Below are 19,965 nucleotides of genomic sequence, written 5' to 3'. Positions count from 1 at the left end.
AGGGATGATGACAGTTTTTTAAATTGTAGATAAATTAAGAGTATGCTAATAGTAAAGCAATTTTGTAAACGTAACAGGGTATCTGCGATCATTACTTTCGGAGCTACAGGGATTTAAAGGGTCAGATTTGCGGCGCTGCCGCGGATCCCTGAAAAACGCCCCATACAAAATGGCACGAACTAATGACGTCATAGGCAATATAATGATCGTTAGATTTGTATGTGCGTTCAAACAAAATTACTATAATATCTTTGTTATTTGTGCGTTTATGCTTATAGTTCATTTATTAATAAATGTCACATTTATTGTAAGGAAACTAAAACTGTATGAATTTCCATCTAATTACGATAAAAGATTTTTAGTCGATTTTGAAATTTTATAATTTTATTTATTTTGCAAATATCTAGACAATCTTTGCTTTTATGTATAAATTAGTTAACATTGACCCTATTTACCCGAATGTTTGGAATGTTTGGAAACTGTCATTTGCGAGATCTACACACTACAATAATGATTATTGGTGTACAGTACTGTTTTTTAATAAACGTTTTTTCTTTCTTTCTTATAAGATGTATGTGATATAAAATAAAATAACTTTTATAAAATTTAAATATATATATTGTATATTTGATCTTAATTTCAAAATCCTTATATTAAAATATATTTACATATTTACATTAACCACAACATTTTCATACATACATTAGTAACAATGTGATGTGATTCAAGTTTCAACGTTCAATTTATACATATAAAATTTAAAAGCATACTTTTCAAACCTACCTATACAATAACAATAATAATAGTAGTATACAATAACAATAGCACAAGGGGCTAAAAAAACCATTTTAAACGAGGTAGTTTTACTACACGAGCCGTTAGGCGAGGCTCAATTTATATAAAATTTAAAAACATGCTTTTGAAACCTACCTATACAATAACAATAGTACAGGGGGCTAAAAAAACCATTTTAAACTAAGTATTTTTACTACACGAGCCGTTAGGCGAGGCTCAATTTATATAAAATTTAAAAACATGCTTTTGAAACAAACCTATAATAATAATAATAATAATAAAGCCTTTTATTTCCTATAAACCTTAACCTAATTACAAAATATTATATATTTTCTTAATTCTATGTTAGTAATATTTAGTTAATTTGTTTCATTTTTACCTACCTATACAATAACAATAATAATAGTAGTATACAATAACAATAGCACAAGGGGCTAAAAAAACCATTTTAAACGAGGTATTTTTACTACACGAGCCGTTAGGCGAAGCTCAATTTATATAAAATTTAAAAACATGCTTTTGAAACCTACCTATACAATAACAATAGCACAAGGGGCTAAAAAAACCATTTTAAACGAGGTATTTTTACTACACGAGCCGTTAGGCGAGGCTCAATTTATATAAAATTTAAAAACATGCTTTTGAAACCTACCTATAATAATAATAATAATAAAGCCTTTTATTTCCTATAAACCTTACCCTAATTACAAAATATTATACAGGGTGATTCGGTCTTTACTGCGGATATTTTTTTTCGTGGTTCTGTATCTTTAATAGAATATAAATCTACAAACAGTTCGATACATTTTATGTAATTTTTTTTTTTAATTTATGTCTCTAAAATAACAAAATAATGTACATATTATTACTAAACAAGATATATTCAGCTTAAAAGTGATCTGGTGACGTTCTTTAGGTATCAAACGAAAATAAAATAAACGCACAATAGGGTGACCCTAAAATTCTGTTCAAAAGTAAATAACTTTAGCTAACGATAATTTTGTTATTTTTGAGTTAAAAAAAAAAAGAAAAAATACGTGATCATTAAATTTTGTTTATGTACAAAATATAAAAATATCCGCACTAAAAAAATTTTCTTCCTGTATATTTTCTTAATTCTATGTTAGTAATATTTAGTTAATTTGTTTCATTTTTACCTACCTATACAATAACAATAATAATAATAGTATACAATAACAATAGTGCAAGGGGCTAAAAAAACCCATTTTAAACGAGGTAGTTTTAGGGCACGAGCCGTGAGGCGAGGTAAATAAAAACCGAGTTTATAATTCAGTTCGAGTTTTGTTCAGGGATGTGAACAAAACTTTATCGTGTTCATATTTTAAACATATTTATATTGTTAACAATAATTCTTATAATTGATATCTCGTTGTTATTTCCGGCATCTCTGCAGGAAGTCCAATATCTCCCGCGGATAGTTCGGTCTCGACTTTTTGGCGGACTTCGCGTCCTGTAATGGATTCTTTTGACTGAAAAAGGGAAAAATAAACAGTGTTAATCAACCGATAATTTATACAAGAGATGCACTAGGCATCAACACTGAGACGCATTATTTATCTCTCATTTATTTATTTATCTTTTTTTTTTAATTTTTAACAATGTAAAAATATAATACAAAACTCTATCAAAAATTTATAAAAAATAAACCCTCCCGCTGCGGGACTTGTGGGTGCCCAAGCAACCGGTGGTCAGGGCTCCAGAGTGAGGAACCTCCTCACAATACGCGCCGTCTCAAGAATCACTGCCTTTTGTATCCGACTCTTGATCCAACAGTTAAGCGAAAGCTTCTTAAGGTGTTGGTCGAAGCTTTTCGCTATAAGACCATTGGCTGAAACAACTATCGGAACAATAATAGTTGACTCAACATTCCACATGGCGGTTGCCTTTGAGCAAGTATTTTGATAGTTTTAACCAGATTATAGACGGGCATTATTATTTGTATAGGTAATATTCGTTGTTTACAAGATAAAGGACATGTCCCAATTTTGTATGGAGGCTGGGCCTTTATTCCGAGTGTCAAATAAGCAGAACGAATTATTTTTATCTTAAACGAACAAAAAAATATGAGGCTTAAAACACAAATAAAAAAAAAAATTAAAACTCGCATTTTTTTTTAAATAAATAAAATGTATTTTTTTTTTCATTACCTGACAACATTAATTAAGAATTTTTATGATGGCAATATGCTTGTAATGTAACTCACACCCTGACAGATTGTCAGTGATTCATTCATTCATTTATTTTGCTGAGAACACATACATTCTAATGTATTCAGCCAGTTCTGGCATACAACAGTTTATATTACAAATACTATTAACAAAATATAAAAAGAAATGAATTCAATAGCAGGTGATTAATCAAAAAATAAAAATTAGAACAAGTAAAAAATTACAATCTGTGCAGGTACGAGTACTTATGTCAAATAATAATAATATAATAATATAATAATAATCTTTACAATGTCATAGGATAAACATAATTAATAAATACAAACAAAAAAAAATTGAAATATTAAAAATGTCACAATACATAGTTTTTTATTTGCTTTTATAATTAAAAAAATCTCTAGTTGAATAAAATCCATAATTAATGAGCCACTTTCTAAGTGCGGGTTTAAATTTTTTATAGGGCAATATCTTCGCGTAGCGTTCGTATATGGCATTTTTAAAGCAATTTAAGGATTTCTTGTTTAATGCTTCTCTGTCTACGATATAATGTTTCTCTTAACTTGTGTCTTAGTGATATTTGACAATATTACATGACATTGACAGCTTACACCGGATATGAATTTAATCCCATTTTTATTGGATAATCTGAACACTTTTACTGTATTTTACGTGGCGCAGTGGTATCCTCAGTGGATTTACAAGACGGAGGTCCTGGGTTCGATCCCCGGCTGGGCAGATTGAGATTTTCTTAATTTGTCCAGGTCTGACTGGTGGGAGGCTTCGGCCGTGGCTAGTTACCACCCTACCGGCAAAGACGTACCGCCAAACGATTTAGCGTTCCGGTACGATGCCGTGTAGAAACCGAAAGGGGTGTGGATTTTCATCCTCCTCCTAACAAGTTAGCCCGCTTCCATCTTAGACTGCATCATCACTTACCATCAGGTGAGATTGTAGTCAAGGGCTAACTAGTAAAGAATAAAAAAAAAAGTATACCTGCTGTTCTCGACGTGCGCCAGTTGGAACCACTCGCTCCGGTCGACGTTGTGGAAGTAGATGAGGATCATGTCCAGCTCGCAGTTGGCGGAGTTCACCGCCAGGTGGAGGGGAGTCTCTCCCCCCTTGCGGTCCTGAGAGATCATTGGAAAAAAAAAATTGAGCTAGTTGAACAATATCCTGTTTTATTTAACACTAGCGACGCCCGCGACTTCGTCCGCGTGAAACTCGATGTAAACTTTCAACTACCCCTATCCTACCCTACCCCTAGCCTACCCCTACCCCTACCCTACTCCTACCTACCCCTACCCTACTTTTCTGGTTGATTTTTTACACCTTGTGTAGCTAAATTAATTAATTAATTTGTGTGAAATTTAGCCTATGTTACTTGTGGATAATGTAGCTTCGAATGGTGAAAGAATTTTTAAAATCGGTCCATTAGTTTTTGAGCCTATTCATTACAATCAAACAAACAAACAAACAAACATACAAACAAAGTTTTCCTCTTTATAATATTAGTATAGACTAGCGACGCCCGTGTTAAAATAATCATGATTTAACTGTTCGATGAGATTATTCTTAATTATTTTCATAATATTTCTACTGTTTAATTTTAAATTGAAATATGAATAATGTATGTCATTATACATGGTAACCTAACGAGTAGACGTTCCATGATGCTTGGGATATTGTCTCAGACCAATTATAGAAGGACTTGTATCGCACTCATAGTCACGAACAAAATTGTCTGTCATTTTCTGAGGAAAACGAGCTTAAATTTTGTATATATCTTATACTAAACTATAAGATTTTGCCCGTTTTTTACACAATTCAATTACACAAAAAGGTATTTTTACGGAGCTCTTTAACCGACGAACACGATTACAACTATTTAAAATCGATTATATACAGGCAGTTTTTATAATCGCATTAGATCGTTGATCATATACTTTGACAGAAAAGTAACGTCTAGCGAGGCAGGTCCTATACAATAATTGGTCTGAGGATATTGTAGATTACATTAGTGGTATTCTTCTAGAATATATCGGTACTACTATTCCTTAAATATTGTTTAAAGAATTTGTTATCGCCGTTTAGTGTCGGAAATAGTAGTCTGTGACGGATATGACGTCGCTCGATCTCGTGTTGGCTTCAGTGTGCTCGTGGCGTTCGAGCCGTCCACATCTCTTGTTGTGTAATTCTTTATGGGTTACTTCTAATAGGCGGGGAGAGTGACTTGAGTGGAAAAGAGGAGTGTTTGTATACAGTCAAAGGTACCTTTAACCCTACACACATCGTTCGCAAGTACGTGACTTCACTCTGCCAGTCTAGGGTCTTATTTTGGTTACAGTTTGATTTGTTAATTAAGTTGTCCTGACAAGTGTTGTGAATCATAACCTTTGTTCGACATTAGTTTTCTTATATTTGTATATCACTTTTGAGTCCTATAATAAATAAATATAATAAGTTACATAGAATAGTTACCTATTTGTAAAGTTGTCGACAAGTCTAATGACATTATATATTTGATAATTATTAAAGATTATATTATTTATACTTACCTGGCGTAGGGGATACCGTGATCATGAAGGCGGTTCCCCCAGAGCGAGGTCCTTCTGGGCGGCAAATTTTGATAAATATTTTTAGGTATTAGTTTTAATTTTAATTTATTTTAATTTTGTAGTTGTAGTTGTATTGATATTTCCTTATATTTTATTTTTATAATAAGTTTAGCCTATTTATGTACCTACTTGATTAATAAAAGTTAATTATTCTCTTAAAGATTATTGTACTGCGATAATTAATTGTGTATTTTATAAGCAATATTGAGTTACATAGACTAAGCAGTATAGTTTGGATTTAGATTATGTAATGATCGTAAAATTAATAGTGTGGGTATGACTTTCAATGGAAGATCCCACTTGTTTGTAGTATCTATATAAAGAGACTAAATGGCTGACAAGACTTAGTTCTCATTTAGTTATGTTCGAGTTTTGTGTTGTACAGTAGTTACTTTACTAACGTTGTTATAATAAGTATTGCCCATAGCTGAGCATTAACTCGTTAATCCGTTAATCGTTAATTAACGAAGTTAACATTTTGATTAACGGATTAACTTTTAAGTTAACTTTTTAAAATGTTAACGGACACGTTAACTTCCGTTAATATGCAGAAGTTCGTTAATCGTTAATCCAATGCCTACTATTTACCGCGCAACGCGAAATGCAGGTTCAGACAAGTACGAAATGATGATTGATTTTTTTTTCAAAGAAATCAACAAATTACTATATTTATGTTAAATATAGATAAAATCAACTAAAAATAAATTATGGCACTTTTCCCCAGTGCTCATCCTTATTTTTTCAATGGTGATCTCACACAATGATATAAAAATGTAATATTACACAGTCATATTAACGGATTAACGATTAACGTTAACTTGCGTTAATTCTTCCGGAATGTAACGGTTTAACGTTTAACGAAGCTACTTTTTTGTAGCGGATTAACGATTAACGAAGTTAACTATTTGATTAACGGTGCCCAGCTATGGTATTGCCCAGTGTTTTTATGGCAATAAGTGTTGATAGTGCTGATGTCTCAGAAGCTAAGTATATTTTATACTGTTTGTATTAAACCATCTTTGTTCTAACTGTAGGTATATCATAATGTTACAACTGATGTAATGTGTTTAATGTGTTGATAAGTCTTCATTTATGACTATTGCATTATACCTAGTGTTAGAGACGATATCTATAATTGTCATCATATGTATTTTAGGCATAACAGTTGAGTTTTCTTGCCCTTCTTTCTCAGCAGTTATTAGGTTATGAACGGGCAGTAGAATTGGTAAAATAAAGTATAACAATGGATAAATAAAGATCATATTTTAATTGGTTACTATTTTCTTTAATTTATGAAATACCCTTTTGAGTAATGACTACTTAACCCAAGTGGTTAAACTGATTAGTAATAATAGTAATATTATTGAGACAATAATATACACTTTCTAGTTACAGTTTTAAAAGTCATTAATTGATGAATTTAAGTATTCTGACTTTAACGTCCAATATTTCAATTGATTTATTATTATTTAAGACACTATAGCTAACTATAACTACCTAAAATCTAACACCCGCGACTTCGTCCGCGTAAAAATCGATGTCAACTTTCAACCCCTGTTTCAAAATATTATATTAATGCCTCATGTAAATATAAGTGCCTAGAACATGCATTTTATCAAGTGTTGATCTTCCAAAGGTTAAAATATTTTAATTGGCATGTGATCGTCTATTGATTAGAAATGTCCAAATAATATTTTTTTCCAGTGATTTATCATTATTCTCATGTACTGAGCTTATTTTGATGAAAATCTATTTTTTTTTATAAGCACCTATTAGTTTTTTTTTTATTTTTTTACAAGTTAGCCCTTGACTACAATCTTACCTGATGGTAAGTGATGATGCAGTCTAAGATAGAAGCGGGCTAACTTGTTTGGAGGAGGATGAAAATTCACACCCCTTTCGGTTTCTACACGGCATCGTAGCGGAACGCTAAATCGCTTGGCGGTAAGTCTTTGCCGGAAGGTAGGGTTGTAACCACGGCCGAAGCCTCCCACCAGCCAGACTTGGACCAATTGAGAAAATCTCAATTTGCCCAGCCGAGGATCGAACCCAGGACCTCCGTTTTGTAAATCCACCGCGCATACCACTGCGCCACGGAGGCCGTCAAAGTTAATGCATAATTTGAATTATACCTATATTATAGTTTGTAAGACTTAGAGTCGTCAATGGCAGATACTTATTATTTGTAAATTTTTAATTTGTAAATTAATTTGTAAGATCTGTTAACTTTTGCACGCCAACTATGGCAGGATATGTGTTTAAATATAATATAAGACCTATGTAAATAAACCATATTCTGGCGAAATAAAAAATTGATTGATTGATTGATTGGTAGATTGATTGATTGATTGATTGATTGATTGATTGATTGATTGATTGATTGGTTGATTGATTGATTGATTGATTGATTGACGGCGGTTAGCTAAGCCCCTGCAACTACCCTATTGTCCACTGTGCTATTGTCTCAGACCAATTATAGAAGGACCTGTATCACACTCATAGTCACAAACAAAAATGTCTGTCATTTTCTGAGGAAAACGAGCTTAGATTTGGTATATATCTTATAATAAACTAGAAGTTTTTGTACGTTTTTACACCATTACACTACACAAAAAGGTATTTTTACGGAGCTCTTTAACCGACGAACACGATTACAACTATTTAACATCGATTCCATAAAGACAGCTTTTATAATAGCATTAGATCGTTGATCATATACTTTGACAGGAAAGTAACATCTAGCGAGGCAGGTCCTATACAATAGTTGGTCTGAGGCTATTGTGCACTGACCTGTTTGCAGCGGTCGGCGGCGGCGTGCTGTAGCAGCACATGCAGGGAGTGCACGCGCGGTGCACTCGCGCTGTGCTTAGCGCAGCACTCGTGGAGAGCTGTGTAACCTGAACACACAAATACATTTATATAAAGAAGGATTTCTTTTGGTTCTGGGTCTTTCGACCCCGTACTTTAACTGTCTGTGGTGAGGTCTTTAGATCCCGTAACTGGATTTGGAAGGTATAAATTTGAATTGTATGAAAAAAGGTGTTAGAAGTATTATAAGTGCATTTTAAGAAATTAAAATATCACGTGTCTCAAACGATAAAGATTGAAGTTAAAGATGACGATGACGATGATGATGATGATGATGACGATGACGATGACGATGATGATGATGATGATGACGATGACGATGACGATGATGATGATGATGATGACGATGACGATGACGATGATGATGATGATGATGACGATGACGATGACGATGATGATGATGATGATGACGATGACGATGACGATGATGATGATGATGGTGACGATGACGATGACGATGATGATGATGATGATGATGACGATGACGATGACGATGATGATGATGATGGTGACGATGACGATGACGATGATGATGATGATGATGACGATGACGATGACGATGATGATGATGATGGTGACGATGACGATGACGATGATGATGATGATGATGACGATGACGATGACGATGACGATGACGATGACGATGAGGATGACGACGATGATGATGATGAGGTACACTCTCACCGTCAGTGTTCACATGGTGCACGTCAAACAGAGGCACGTCGTGCTCCTCCGCGCGCACTAACTCTCGGAGCACGTTGGCGCATCTGTCCCCGGCGCGCACGCACGCTATCAGCAGGTTGTCGCCCAGGGAGTCGACCTGCGACAGTACATTATTGGTGTAACTACAACTGGCGTAACTGTAGGTGTAACTACTATAGACGCATTGTCACACAGGGAATTAACCTACGACTACAAATCTTACGTACAAGCGTATTGGTGTTAACACAACTGGCGTAACTGTTGGTGTAACTACTATTGGCGCATTGTCTCCAAAGGGATTCAACCCACGAGTATAAATCTTATGTACGAAGTTATTGGTGTAATCACAACTGGCGTAACTGTTGGTGTAACTGCTATAGGCTCATTGTCGCCAAGGGAATCAACCCACGGGTACAAATCTTATGTACGAGCTTATTGGTGTAAATACATCAAATATTCGTGTTAGAACAACTGGCGTAACTGTTGGTGTAACTACTATTGGCGCATTGTCTCCAAAGGGATTCAACCCACGAGTATAATTCTTATGTACGAAGTTCTTGGTGTAATCACAACTGGCGTAACTGTTGGTGTAACTACTATAGGCACATTGTCGCCAAGGGAATCAACCTACGGGTACAAATCTTATGTACGAGCTTATTGGTGTAAATACAACAAATATTCGTGTTATCACAACTGGCGTAACTGTTGGTGTAACTACTATTGGCGCATTGTCTCTAAAGGGATTCAACCCACGAGTATAAATATTATGTACGAAGTTCTTGGTGTAATCACAACTGGCGTAACTGTTGGTGTAACTACTATCAGTATTCAGTACGCAAGTTATCAGCAGGTTGACGCTCAGGCAGTCCACCTGCGATAATACAACAAATATTGGTGTAAACACAGCTGGTGTAACTGTTGGTGTAACTATTACGGGCGTATTTACCTCATCATCATCATCACCAGCCTCAGACTAAATACATAAGGACTAGTATCGCACCCAAAATCACAAACAAAATTTTCTGCCATTTTCTAAGGAAAACGAGCTTAGATTTCATACATATATTATACTAAACTAGCAGTTTTTGTTAGTTTTTTACACCATTTAATTACACAAAAAGGTATTTTTACGGAGGTTTTTAACCGACGGACACGATTGTAAACTATGAAACGTCGATTCTATAGAGACAGTGTTTATAATCGCATAAGATCGTTGATCATATACTTTGACAGAAAAATAATGTCTTGCGAGGCAGGTCTTTATCTAATTAGTCTGAGTCACCAGCTGATAGACGTCCACTGCTTCTTGCGTCGACTTCCAAACTAACTTCCTGCAACTTGCTTGATATCCTCAATCCTCCTCGTGGAAGGTCGCCCAACACTGCGCGTTCCGGTATGGGGTCGCTATTCCAGCACCGTGCGACCCCAACGTCCATCGGCTCTTCGAACTATGTGCCCCGCCCATTGCCACTTTAACTTCGTGACTAGTTAAGCTATGTCAGTGACTTTGGTTCGTCTGCAGATCTCCTCATATCTGATTCGATCACTCAGAGAAACTCCAAGCATAGCTCGCTCCATCGCCCGCTGAGTGACATTGTACCTATCAAATGTCTGGTTCTACTGAACCGAATTTGAAAATTCTTTTACCACTAGAAAGCGACGTTATTAGTGAGTGTCATAGACTATCTATCCCTGTATTGTTACGGTTCCGCTAGTAAATAATGTAATAGATACCTCAGTGAAGACAATGTCGCCCGTACGTTTGTACTCGTCGCTCCTGGTGACCAGGCGCACGCATTCCACCAGATAGCGAGTGATCACCGGCCGCTGGTAGCACTGTAGCACCGCGAACCGCAGCAGGCTCAGACCTATAACAAATACGCAGCATTTATTATAAACTAGCAGACGCCCGCGACTTCGTCCGCGTGGAGTTTTTCACAAATTCCGCGGGAACCATATATTTTTCTGGGATGAAAGCATATGTGTTAATCCATAGTATTTTATATCTTTATTTTAAAGTTCAGCCAAATCGATTCAGTAGTTTTGACGGCCTCCGTGGCGCAGTGGTATGCGCGGTGGATTTACAAGACGGAGGTCCTGGGTTCGATCGCCGGCTGGGCCGATTGAGGATTTCTTAATTGGTCCAGGTCTGGCTGGTGGGAGGCTTCGGCCGTGGTTAATTACCACCCTACCGGCAAAGACGTACCGCCAAGCGATGTACCGTTCCGGTACGATGCCGTGTAGAAACCGAAAGGAGTGTGGATTTTCATCCTCCTCCTAACAAGTTAGCCCACTTCCATCTTAGATTGCATCATCACTTACCATCAGGTGAGATTGTAGTCAAGGGCTAACTTGTAATGAATAAAATATAAAACAAAAGTTGCAGCGTTAAAGATAAACAAACATCCAAACAAACTTTCGCATTTATAATATATAGTATGATAATAAAGAAGTTAAAAGAACAGTATTTGATACATTTATCCTCCCTTGTCTACCCAGTGGGCTAGATGCCACAGGTAAAAATAATAATAAAATATAAAAAATAATAATATAATAAGATAGATAAAGGACTCACCCCGCTATCCTTGGCCAACAGCGAATGGCAAAAACCAGTGGTACAGAGCATCTCTGACCGGGAGACCGTATGGAAGGGGAAGGAGCTGCACGGACGCTTTTTTAAGGCTCTTCATGAGCCCCATGTCAGTAAAAAAGCGTCTGTGCAGTGGCTGCGCTTCGGTGACCTCTTTGGGGAAACCGAAGGGTTTGTCTTTGCGATACAAGATCAGGTGGTAAAGACGCGGAACTACCGAAAGTACATTCTGAAGGATGGCACTCACGACATCTGTCGAGCCTGTCGCCATCCCGGCGAGACACTCAGACATGTGCTTTCGGGTTGTTCAGCTCTTGCCAACACTGAGTATCTGCACAGACACAACCAAGCAGCCAAAATCCTTCACCAAGAGCTTGCTCTGACGTACGGTCTCCTGGACCAGAGGTTGCCTTATTACAAGTACACACCGGTGCCAGTGCTTGAACGCGACGGAGTCCGGCTCTATTGGGAACGGTCCATTATCACGGACAGGACTATTCTTGCGAATAAGCCTGACATCGTGGTGTTGGACCGGGCACAGTCAAGGGTGTTTTTAGTGGACATCACAATTCCATATGACGAGAACCTTGTGAGAGCTGAGACAGAGAAAAAACGTAAATATCTAGATCTGGCTCACGAGGTTACCGCCATGTGGCATGTGGAGTCCACTGAAATCATCCCCATCGTTATATCTGCCAACGGTTTGATCCCAGTCAGCCTCGCTCACCATCTGAGGCGGCTGGGGTTCCGTGGCAGTTCGCTCGCAGGCAAGATGCAAAAAGCGGTCTTGCTGGACTCGGCTAGGATAGTCCGCCGGTTTCTCCACCTGTCGCCCTGAACCCCGGCCGTTTGGTCTCCCTGCCGGGGTGAATCCTCCGCCCGGTGCATATACGTATTTATGTAATGTATATTTAACTTTATTTATTTTGCGTATTTAAGTAAGTTTATTTATTTTCCCTTTGGCTTTTTATATATATTTATATTGTACTGGGCGTGAGAGTTTAATTCATTTGAATAATAATAAATAAAATAATTCAGGGTCATAGGTCGTATATTTTTTCAAATGCGCCAACACAGCGCTAGGTATCTTATAGTATATAGCTCACTGGCCTGAACGTAGGATGTAGGTCTATGCTGGTTCCCGCTCCAGGGCCCTTAAGAATCTGGGCTCGACTTCTGCGGTGAGGGAAGACCAGATGGCTCGTAGTTTTGGGCCAGCCTGAAGTCGGAAGAAGAAGATGAAAATGAAGAAGAAGAAGAAGAAGATGAACCTGGAACCCCAGAGCAAGAGAGGCATTAGAGCGTACCTTGTAGTACCTGTCCAAGCCCAGCGACTGAGACTGACACTACAGAGCACCGAACAGTCTTACAATAGCTAGTCTAATAAGTTAGTAATTAATTGTGAACTCGCCCCAGTGCGTTACTCCAAGGTTTCGAGCCCAAGAAGCCAAACCTTAACCTTTAAATAGTTAATTGTGTTATCGCCGCGTTGCAACGAATTGCGGTACGGACGGCTTCAGTGTGCTCGTGGCGTTCGAGCCGTCCACACCTCTTGTTGTGTAATTTTAAAATTATTTATGGGTTACTTGGGATAGGCGGGGAGAATGACTTGATTGGAAAAGGGGAGTGTTTGTTAACAGTCAAAGGAGCCTTTAACCCTACACACAACGTTCACAAGTGCGTGACTTCACTCAAGGTCATTCTCTGCCATTGTAGGGTCTTACTTTGGTTATAGTTTGATTTGTTAACTAAGTTGTCCTGACAAATGTTGTGAATCATAACCTTCGTTCGACATTAGTTTTCTTATTTTTGTAATCACCTTTGAGCCTGCTAAAATTGGTATATTATTTAGTCGTATAATTACGCCTTTCGGCATTTAACATAAGTAGTGAAATGACTCGCACTTTACGTGCGGTCGATTAGCATAAATTAATGTTAACTTATAAAAATATTGTAACGAGACAGTTGTAAACCGTTCTTCAAAAAATTAAAAATATTAACGGTACCATCATTATATATTTATGAAGTAGTCATGTTTGTAGTTAATAACAAAAAAATATTTATACCTTATGAAAATAAACGCGACAATGATAAATTTAGATGCGAACAACATAAAACTACTCTGTACCATAATAGTTTATTCATTGCGGCAGTAAGAATTTATAATAAGTTACCAAAAAAATTAGGAAAGAAAAGATTATAAATTGCTTTAAAAATAATTTATATAAATACCTAACTCAACAGGCATTCTACAGTGTAAATGAGTATTTAAATTGATATTATTGTTATTTTCATACATATTTAAATTGTAAAGATGTAAATTTTAAATGGTGAAATTGTCATTTGAATCATTAAATACTTAATAAATAATTTGCATGCCAAATTGTCAAGATACATTTACCATCTACATCTACCGACCACCTGTATATATAATGCATGTATCTGCAAATAAACAAAATTGATTGATTGATTGATTGATTGATAGCGTCGCTCCTTCCGAGTGCAGCCGAAGTAAACCATTCGTGTCAACCAACACCAGTAAACCAACCAACAACGAATTCGTGTTCAAACACCAGTGCAAACCACTGTCTTATTTAAGTTATAGCGTTGCGTGCTGTCAAACCATTTAATTGCCTATATATCAAAACCGTAAAAAGATAATTTTGAAAGAAGGAGAGTGAAAAAATACAATAAGGAACTTAAGCTAACTTATCCTAATAACTATACAAATCATGCCCACGTGGAATGGTGGCAAGAAGCAGAGTTGTATTTATGGAGTCGAAGGCTCTGGATAAATCTAAAAGAACAAGTAACTTACCCTCATAGCTGGGCTTTAACTCGTTAATACGTTAGTCGTTAATTAATGAAGTTAACATTTTGATTAACGGATTAACTTTTAAGTTAACTTTTATAAATGTTAACGGATCCGTTAACTTCCGTTAATATGCAGAAATCCGTTAATCGTTAATCCCATGCCTACTATTTACCGCGCGACGCGAAAAACAGGTTCAGAGAAGTAAGAAATGATGAATGATTTTTTTTTCAAAGAAATCAACAAATTGCTATATTTATGTTAAATATAGATAAAATCAACAAAAAACAAATTACACTTTTCCCCAGTGCTCATCCTTATTTTTCCAATGGTGATCTCACACAATGATATAAAAATGTAATATTACACAGTCATATTAACGGATTAACGATTAACGTTAACTTGCGTTAATTCTTCCGGAATGTAACGCTTTAACGTTTAACGAAGCTAACTTTTTTTGTAGCGGTTTAACGATTAACGAAACTAACTATTTGATTAACGGTGCCCAGCTATGCTTACCCTGATCTCGAGCTGTTAATATATGATCTAACACAGTTGCAATTGCTGCTGTTGTGCTATGTTCTATTCGGAAACCGGATTGAATGATTGGTAAGATCCTGTTTATCTCTACATACTCTATTACCTGTTGCGAAACAACTTTTACTAAAATTTTTGAAATACAAGGCAGAATACTAATTGGCCGCAAGTCTTTAAAAGTGCACGGATTAGCACATTTCGGCAGAGGTTTTACTTGAATGAATAAAAAAAATAGTTCTGTTGATTGATCTAACGCGTTTATAAAAACTGTTGCTATAGAATCGATGTTTCATTGTTGTAATCGTTTTCGTCGTGTAAAGAGCTCCCTAAAAATGCCGGTTTGTGTAGTTATATGACATAAAAAACGGCCAAAAACTTGTAGTTTAGTAAAAGATGGAGTAACGGTTCATTTGAAAGTATTTAAACCTTAATTTTATCAAATTTGTAATAAAAACAATTTATAAAAAGAATCGATTCTTTTGACGAAACAGCCAAAGATCGATCAGTAATCGAATATTCTATGTATTTAATCTGTGAATGGTCTAAGCAATGTGTTTATTAAGCTGTGTAAAAATTACGCGTGTGTGTATTTCGAGTCAAATTTATAGTTGTGTGTAATGTTATGGACATAGAATATTTTTAATGGTGTTAAATATTTTCGATGTGTTTACCTCGTCCCTCTCAAAAACGACAGACAATTTTGTTTGTGAATTTCAGTGCGATGCATCTCCATTTTCTAATTCCTTTATGTCTACACCTAATGCATTTGATTCTAGGTTCTTAATAATCTTTGCTATTAATTTTTTACCCACTGGCTGCAGAGTAAACTGACTACTACCATACTTTTGAAACTAAAAAAAAAAAAAAAAACATACATACTGCCGAACGTAGAACCTCCTCCTTTTTGGAAGTCGGTTAAAAAGAAGGAAAGGTCAGAAAAAGGCACTGCGTTTACGCCTGGTACATCAAGGAAGTTTTTATTTATTATAATGGGATCACTTAGCATCGCTGGAATTTTAACTGTTTTTTTTTATTCGTTACTAATGATGATTTTTTTAGGTTTTACCAGGGTACTCTAGGTATGTTAATTATGAGTGTTAATATAGGATTCATGGTTAGCTTTTTTCTCAGATTCCAGAGCGCGAATGAATGAGCTTCATATCCTTGTTTATGCGAATCAATGCCAGAAGATTTTGCCCGTTGCAAACTTTCATTTCTGAGTCTTATCATTAACTTATTACATCGGTGCTCTTTTAACTTGATATTTTGTATTGTAGCATGGAGGTTAAACAAATATTCTGACAGCACCTTGGTGCACACCAGACAGAAGAGCGCCTCCTTGAGCTCTTCCTCCTTGTCACTCTTGGAGATATCCCATAGTGTATGTAAGAGATGGTGACACAGAAAGACTTACCAAACTCCTCGACGAAGAGTGTCTTCTGTTCTGACAGCACCTTGTTGCACACCAGACAGAAGAGCTCCTCTTGAGCTCTTCCTCCTTGTCACTCTTGGAGACATCCCATAGTGTATGTAAGAGATGGTGACACAGAAAGACTTACCAAACTCCTCGACGAAGAATATCTTCTGTTCTGACAGCACCTTGGGGCAAACCAGACAGATGAGAGCCTTCTTGAGCTCTTCCTCCTTGTCACTCTTGGAGACATCCTATAGTGTATGTAAGAGATGGTGACACAGAAAGACTTACCAAACTCCTCGACGAAGAGTGTCTTCTGTTCTGACAGCACCTTGGTGCACACCAGATAGAAGAGCGCCTCCTTGAGCTCTTCCTCCTTGTCACTCTTGGTGACATCCCATAGTGTATGTAAGAGATGGTGACACAGAAAGACTTACCAAACTCCTCGACGAAGAGTGTCTTCTGTTCTGACAGCACCTTGTTGCACACCAGACAGAAGAGCACCTCCTTGAGCTCTTCCTCCTTGTCACTCTTGGAGACATCCCATAGTGTATGTAAGAGATGGTGACACAGAAAGACTTACCAAACTCCTCGACGAAGAGTGTCTTCTGTTCTGACAGCACCTTGTTGCACACCAGACAGAAGAGCGCCTCCTTGAGCTCTTCCTCCTTGTCACTCTTGGAGACATCCCATAGTGTATGTAAGAGATGGTGACACAGAAAGACTTACCAAACTCCTCGACGAAGAGTGTCTTCTGTTCTGACAGCACCTTGTTGCACACCAGACAGAAGAGCGCCTCCTTCAGCTCTTCCTCCTTGTCACTCTTGGAGACATCCCATAGTGTATGTAAGAGATGGTGACACAGAAGACTTACCAAACTCCTCGACGAAGAGTGTCTTCTGTTCTGACAGCACCTTGTTGCACACCAGACAGAAGAGCGCCTCCTTGAGCTCTTCCTCCTTGTCACTCTTGGACAGGTCCCGTAGTGTATGAATAAGGACGCTGAAAGAAAAATCATTTTCTTAAAGCAAAATAAACAATTTATTGATGAATGAAGAACCACTCGTCCGGTAACCGTAAATAAAACCATACCCAATATAAAACCTCAAACCATATCACAAAGCTTACAAGGTCGTTTGGTAATGTATAAACATTAAGACAAGACAAGTAAACCACGCTACGAAATTTTTTAATTTTGAAATAGTTACAAAAACTAAGGCTTCCTTTTTACCTGACTGCAAGAAGGGTTATGTTTTTCGCGCGTACCTTGTATGTATGTAATATTCTTTATTACCTCATATCTTCCAAACCACTGATTGGATTTACGTTATTAGGATATCGTTAGATTTGTCTCAATAACCCAAGTGTTCTTAGATAGGTAAAACTAAAATAACAAGACGACTATGAGACGCTATACACTCGAGGTGAAAAAAAACCACTAATATTGCAATATGGGTATCAAATTCATGAGCTTTTTGTAAGGATTCTAAAATGGTATATCATGGCCATGTTTAAATAAACTACAATTAGAAAAACGTTATTTATTAGTTGTCTATACAAAATACGCGAGGCGGATGACTATAGGTGCGAGAATATATAATGTATCATCTATGGATGCGAGCAGGTTTGTGAAGTTAAGTTATAAAATAGACTATATACTATAATTATTTACCGACTTCTAAATCACAAAAATAAACTAAAAAGCGAAAAATAAAATCGTATGTGCTAATTTAAAGCCGTTTCCGAAAGAACCACAGGAAAACTGTCTTTGTATCCTAAAACTTTAGGATCTAATCGGCTTAGTTAATGCATCACTGTGTTGACACCGCCTTCAAAGTGATCAGAAGATAGCACATACGATGTTATCGAGCGATATGTGATTTTGGGGTGCGATCGGGTGGGAGCGACTGGCGATATAAGACGCTGGCCGTATTGTCGGCTTAAGTGGTCTCGTGCAATGATGATAAATACTATTAGATGTGTTACTAGCATAGCTGGGCACCGTTAATCAAATAGTTAACTTCGTTAATCGTTAATCCGCTACAAAAAAAGTTAGCTTCGTTAAAGCGTTACATTCCGGAAAAATCAACGCAAGTTAACGTTAATCGTTAATCCGTTAATATGACTGTGTAATATTACATTTTTATATCATTGTGTGAGATCACCATTGGAAAAATAAGGATGAGCACTGGGGAAAAGTGTAATTTGTTTTTGTTGATTTTATCTATATTTAACATAAATATAGCAATTTGTTGATTTCTTTGAAAAAAATATCATTCATCATTTCTTACTTCTCTGAACCTGTTTTTCGCGTCGCGCGGTAAATAATAGGCATTGGATTAACGATTAACGGACTTCTGCATATTAACGGAAGTTAACGGGTCCGTTAACATTTATAAAAGTTAACTTAAAAGTTAATCCGTTAATCAAAATGTTAACTTCGTTAATTAACGATTAACGTATTAACGAGTTAATGCCCAGCTATGGTTACTAGGTCATGAAATGAGACGCTCAAAAGAGGAAATTTCCACATCTCAATGTTAGTTGTGGTCAACAAGGAACGTTATTGCAACCACATTGCAACGAGCTGCAGTCCCCACATTATCGAATATAACCTAACATATTGTCATCCTACTGTAGAGTGAAATAAATATAATTTCAGTTTGATTTGTTCATTAAGTTGTCCTGAATATATTGTGAATCATGTTAACATTGGTTTCTTATTTTTTTAATCCACTTCTGAGTAGTTTTGCTAAAAATGGTTTAGAAGAATTAATTAGGATCGAAATAAAATTATCTAAGAAAAAAATTTTTATTAAAAATAATTTTGGAATAATTGTGAAAAGAAAATTAATGGAGGCAATTGATTGGGTTAAAAAATATTTAAGGGAAGTTTCTGAGTTTAATAAATTATTTGGGGTAATAATTAAAGGGATAAATCTTAATAGATTAATTTCTAATCCAATTCAACATCCTAGTCGTTTAATTTGGTCTACATTGTCTAATACTGTACTAAAAAATTACCTGTAGGCAAATTTCAGCTCCAAGCTGGCAACACTCAAGCACAGCCAATTCCTTTTCTCCTTCGACAGCTTATGCAGCTTCTCCCGAAAGATCTCCTTAAAGGGTTTCAAAATTAACTGGCAACACTCCATTTTGGCGAATAGTTTCGCCAACTCCTTTTGGCGGTCTTTGTAATTTTTCAAATTTTTGTACACTGTTCCAGGTGTACAATTGGGCTCCCCTGGTGAATTGTCTATGGTTTCGTGGGGGGATTCCATGCTTAAATTTTGGGGAGAATACATACAGTTGACAGTGACAGAGTTGGGTTGTGTAGGTAGTTTGTAACTTACATCCTCGTGAGTTAACACAGGCGGGTCAATTTTGGCGAAGTCTGTTTTCACGATCACTTGCCTGCCATAGTGCATCTGTGGGTCCGAAAT

General features: G+C 36.5%; 1 protein-coding gene across 2 annotated transcripts in view; it reads right to left on the bottom strand.

Annotated features, from left to right (window-relative positions):
* Positions 1 to 626: 626 nt before the first annotated feature.
* Positions 627 to 19,965, bottom strand: part of LOC112050699 (uncharacterized) — a 52,151-nt gene continuing 32,812 nt past the window's right edge. For both annotated transcript variants that reach the window (XM_024089024.2, XM_052890443.1), the window contains exons 4-10: positions 19,547 to 19,965; positions 17,397 to 17,524; positions 10,904 to 11,037; positions 9,152 to 9,287; positions 8,390 to 8,496; positions 3,978 to 4,111; positions 627 to 2,285 (exon numbers count right to left, since the gene is read on the bottom strand). In XM_024089024.2, the coding sequence (XP_023944792.2) occupies positions 2,189 to 2,285; positions 3,978 to 4,111; positions 8,390 to 8,496; positions 9,152 to 9,287; positions 10,904 to 11,037; positions 17,397 to 17,524; positions 19,547 to 19,965 (1,155 nt within the window). In that variant the 3' untranslated portion in view covers positions 627 to 2,188. The remainder of the gene's footprint in view (positions 2,286 to 3,977; positions 4,112 to 8,389; positions 8,497 to 9,151; positions 9,288 to 10,903; positions 11,038 to 17,396; positions 17,525 to 19,546) is intronic.

Source organism: Bicyclus anynana, chromosome 27 (genome assembly GCF_947172395.1).
Source record: "Bicyclus anynana chromosome 27, ilBicAnyn1.1, whole genome shotgun sequence".
NCBI classification, from domain to species: domain Eukaryota; kingdom Metazoa; phylum Arthropoda; class Insecta; order Lepidoptera; family Nymphalidae; genus Bicyclus; species Bicyclus anynana.
Note: the sequence above shows the minus strand (reverse complement) of the source record. Positions and strands in the feature narration are given on the sequence as shown.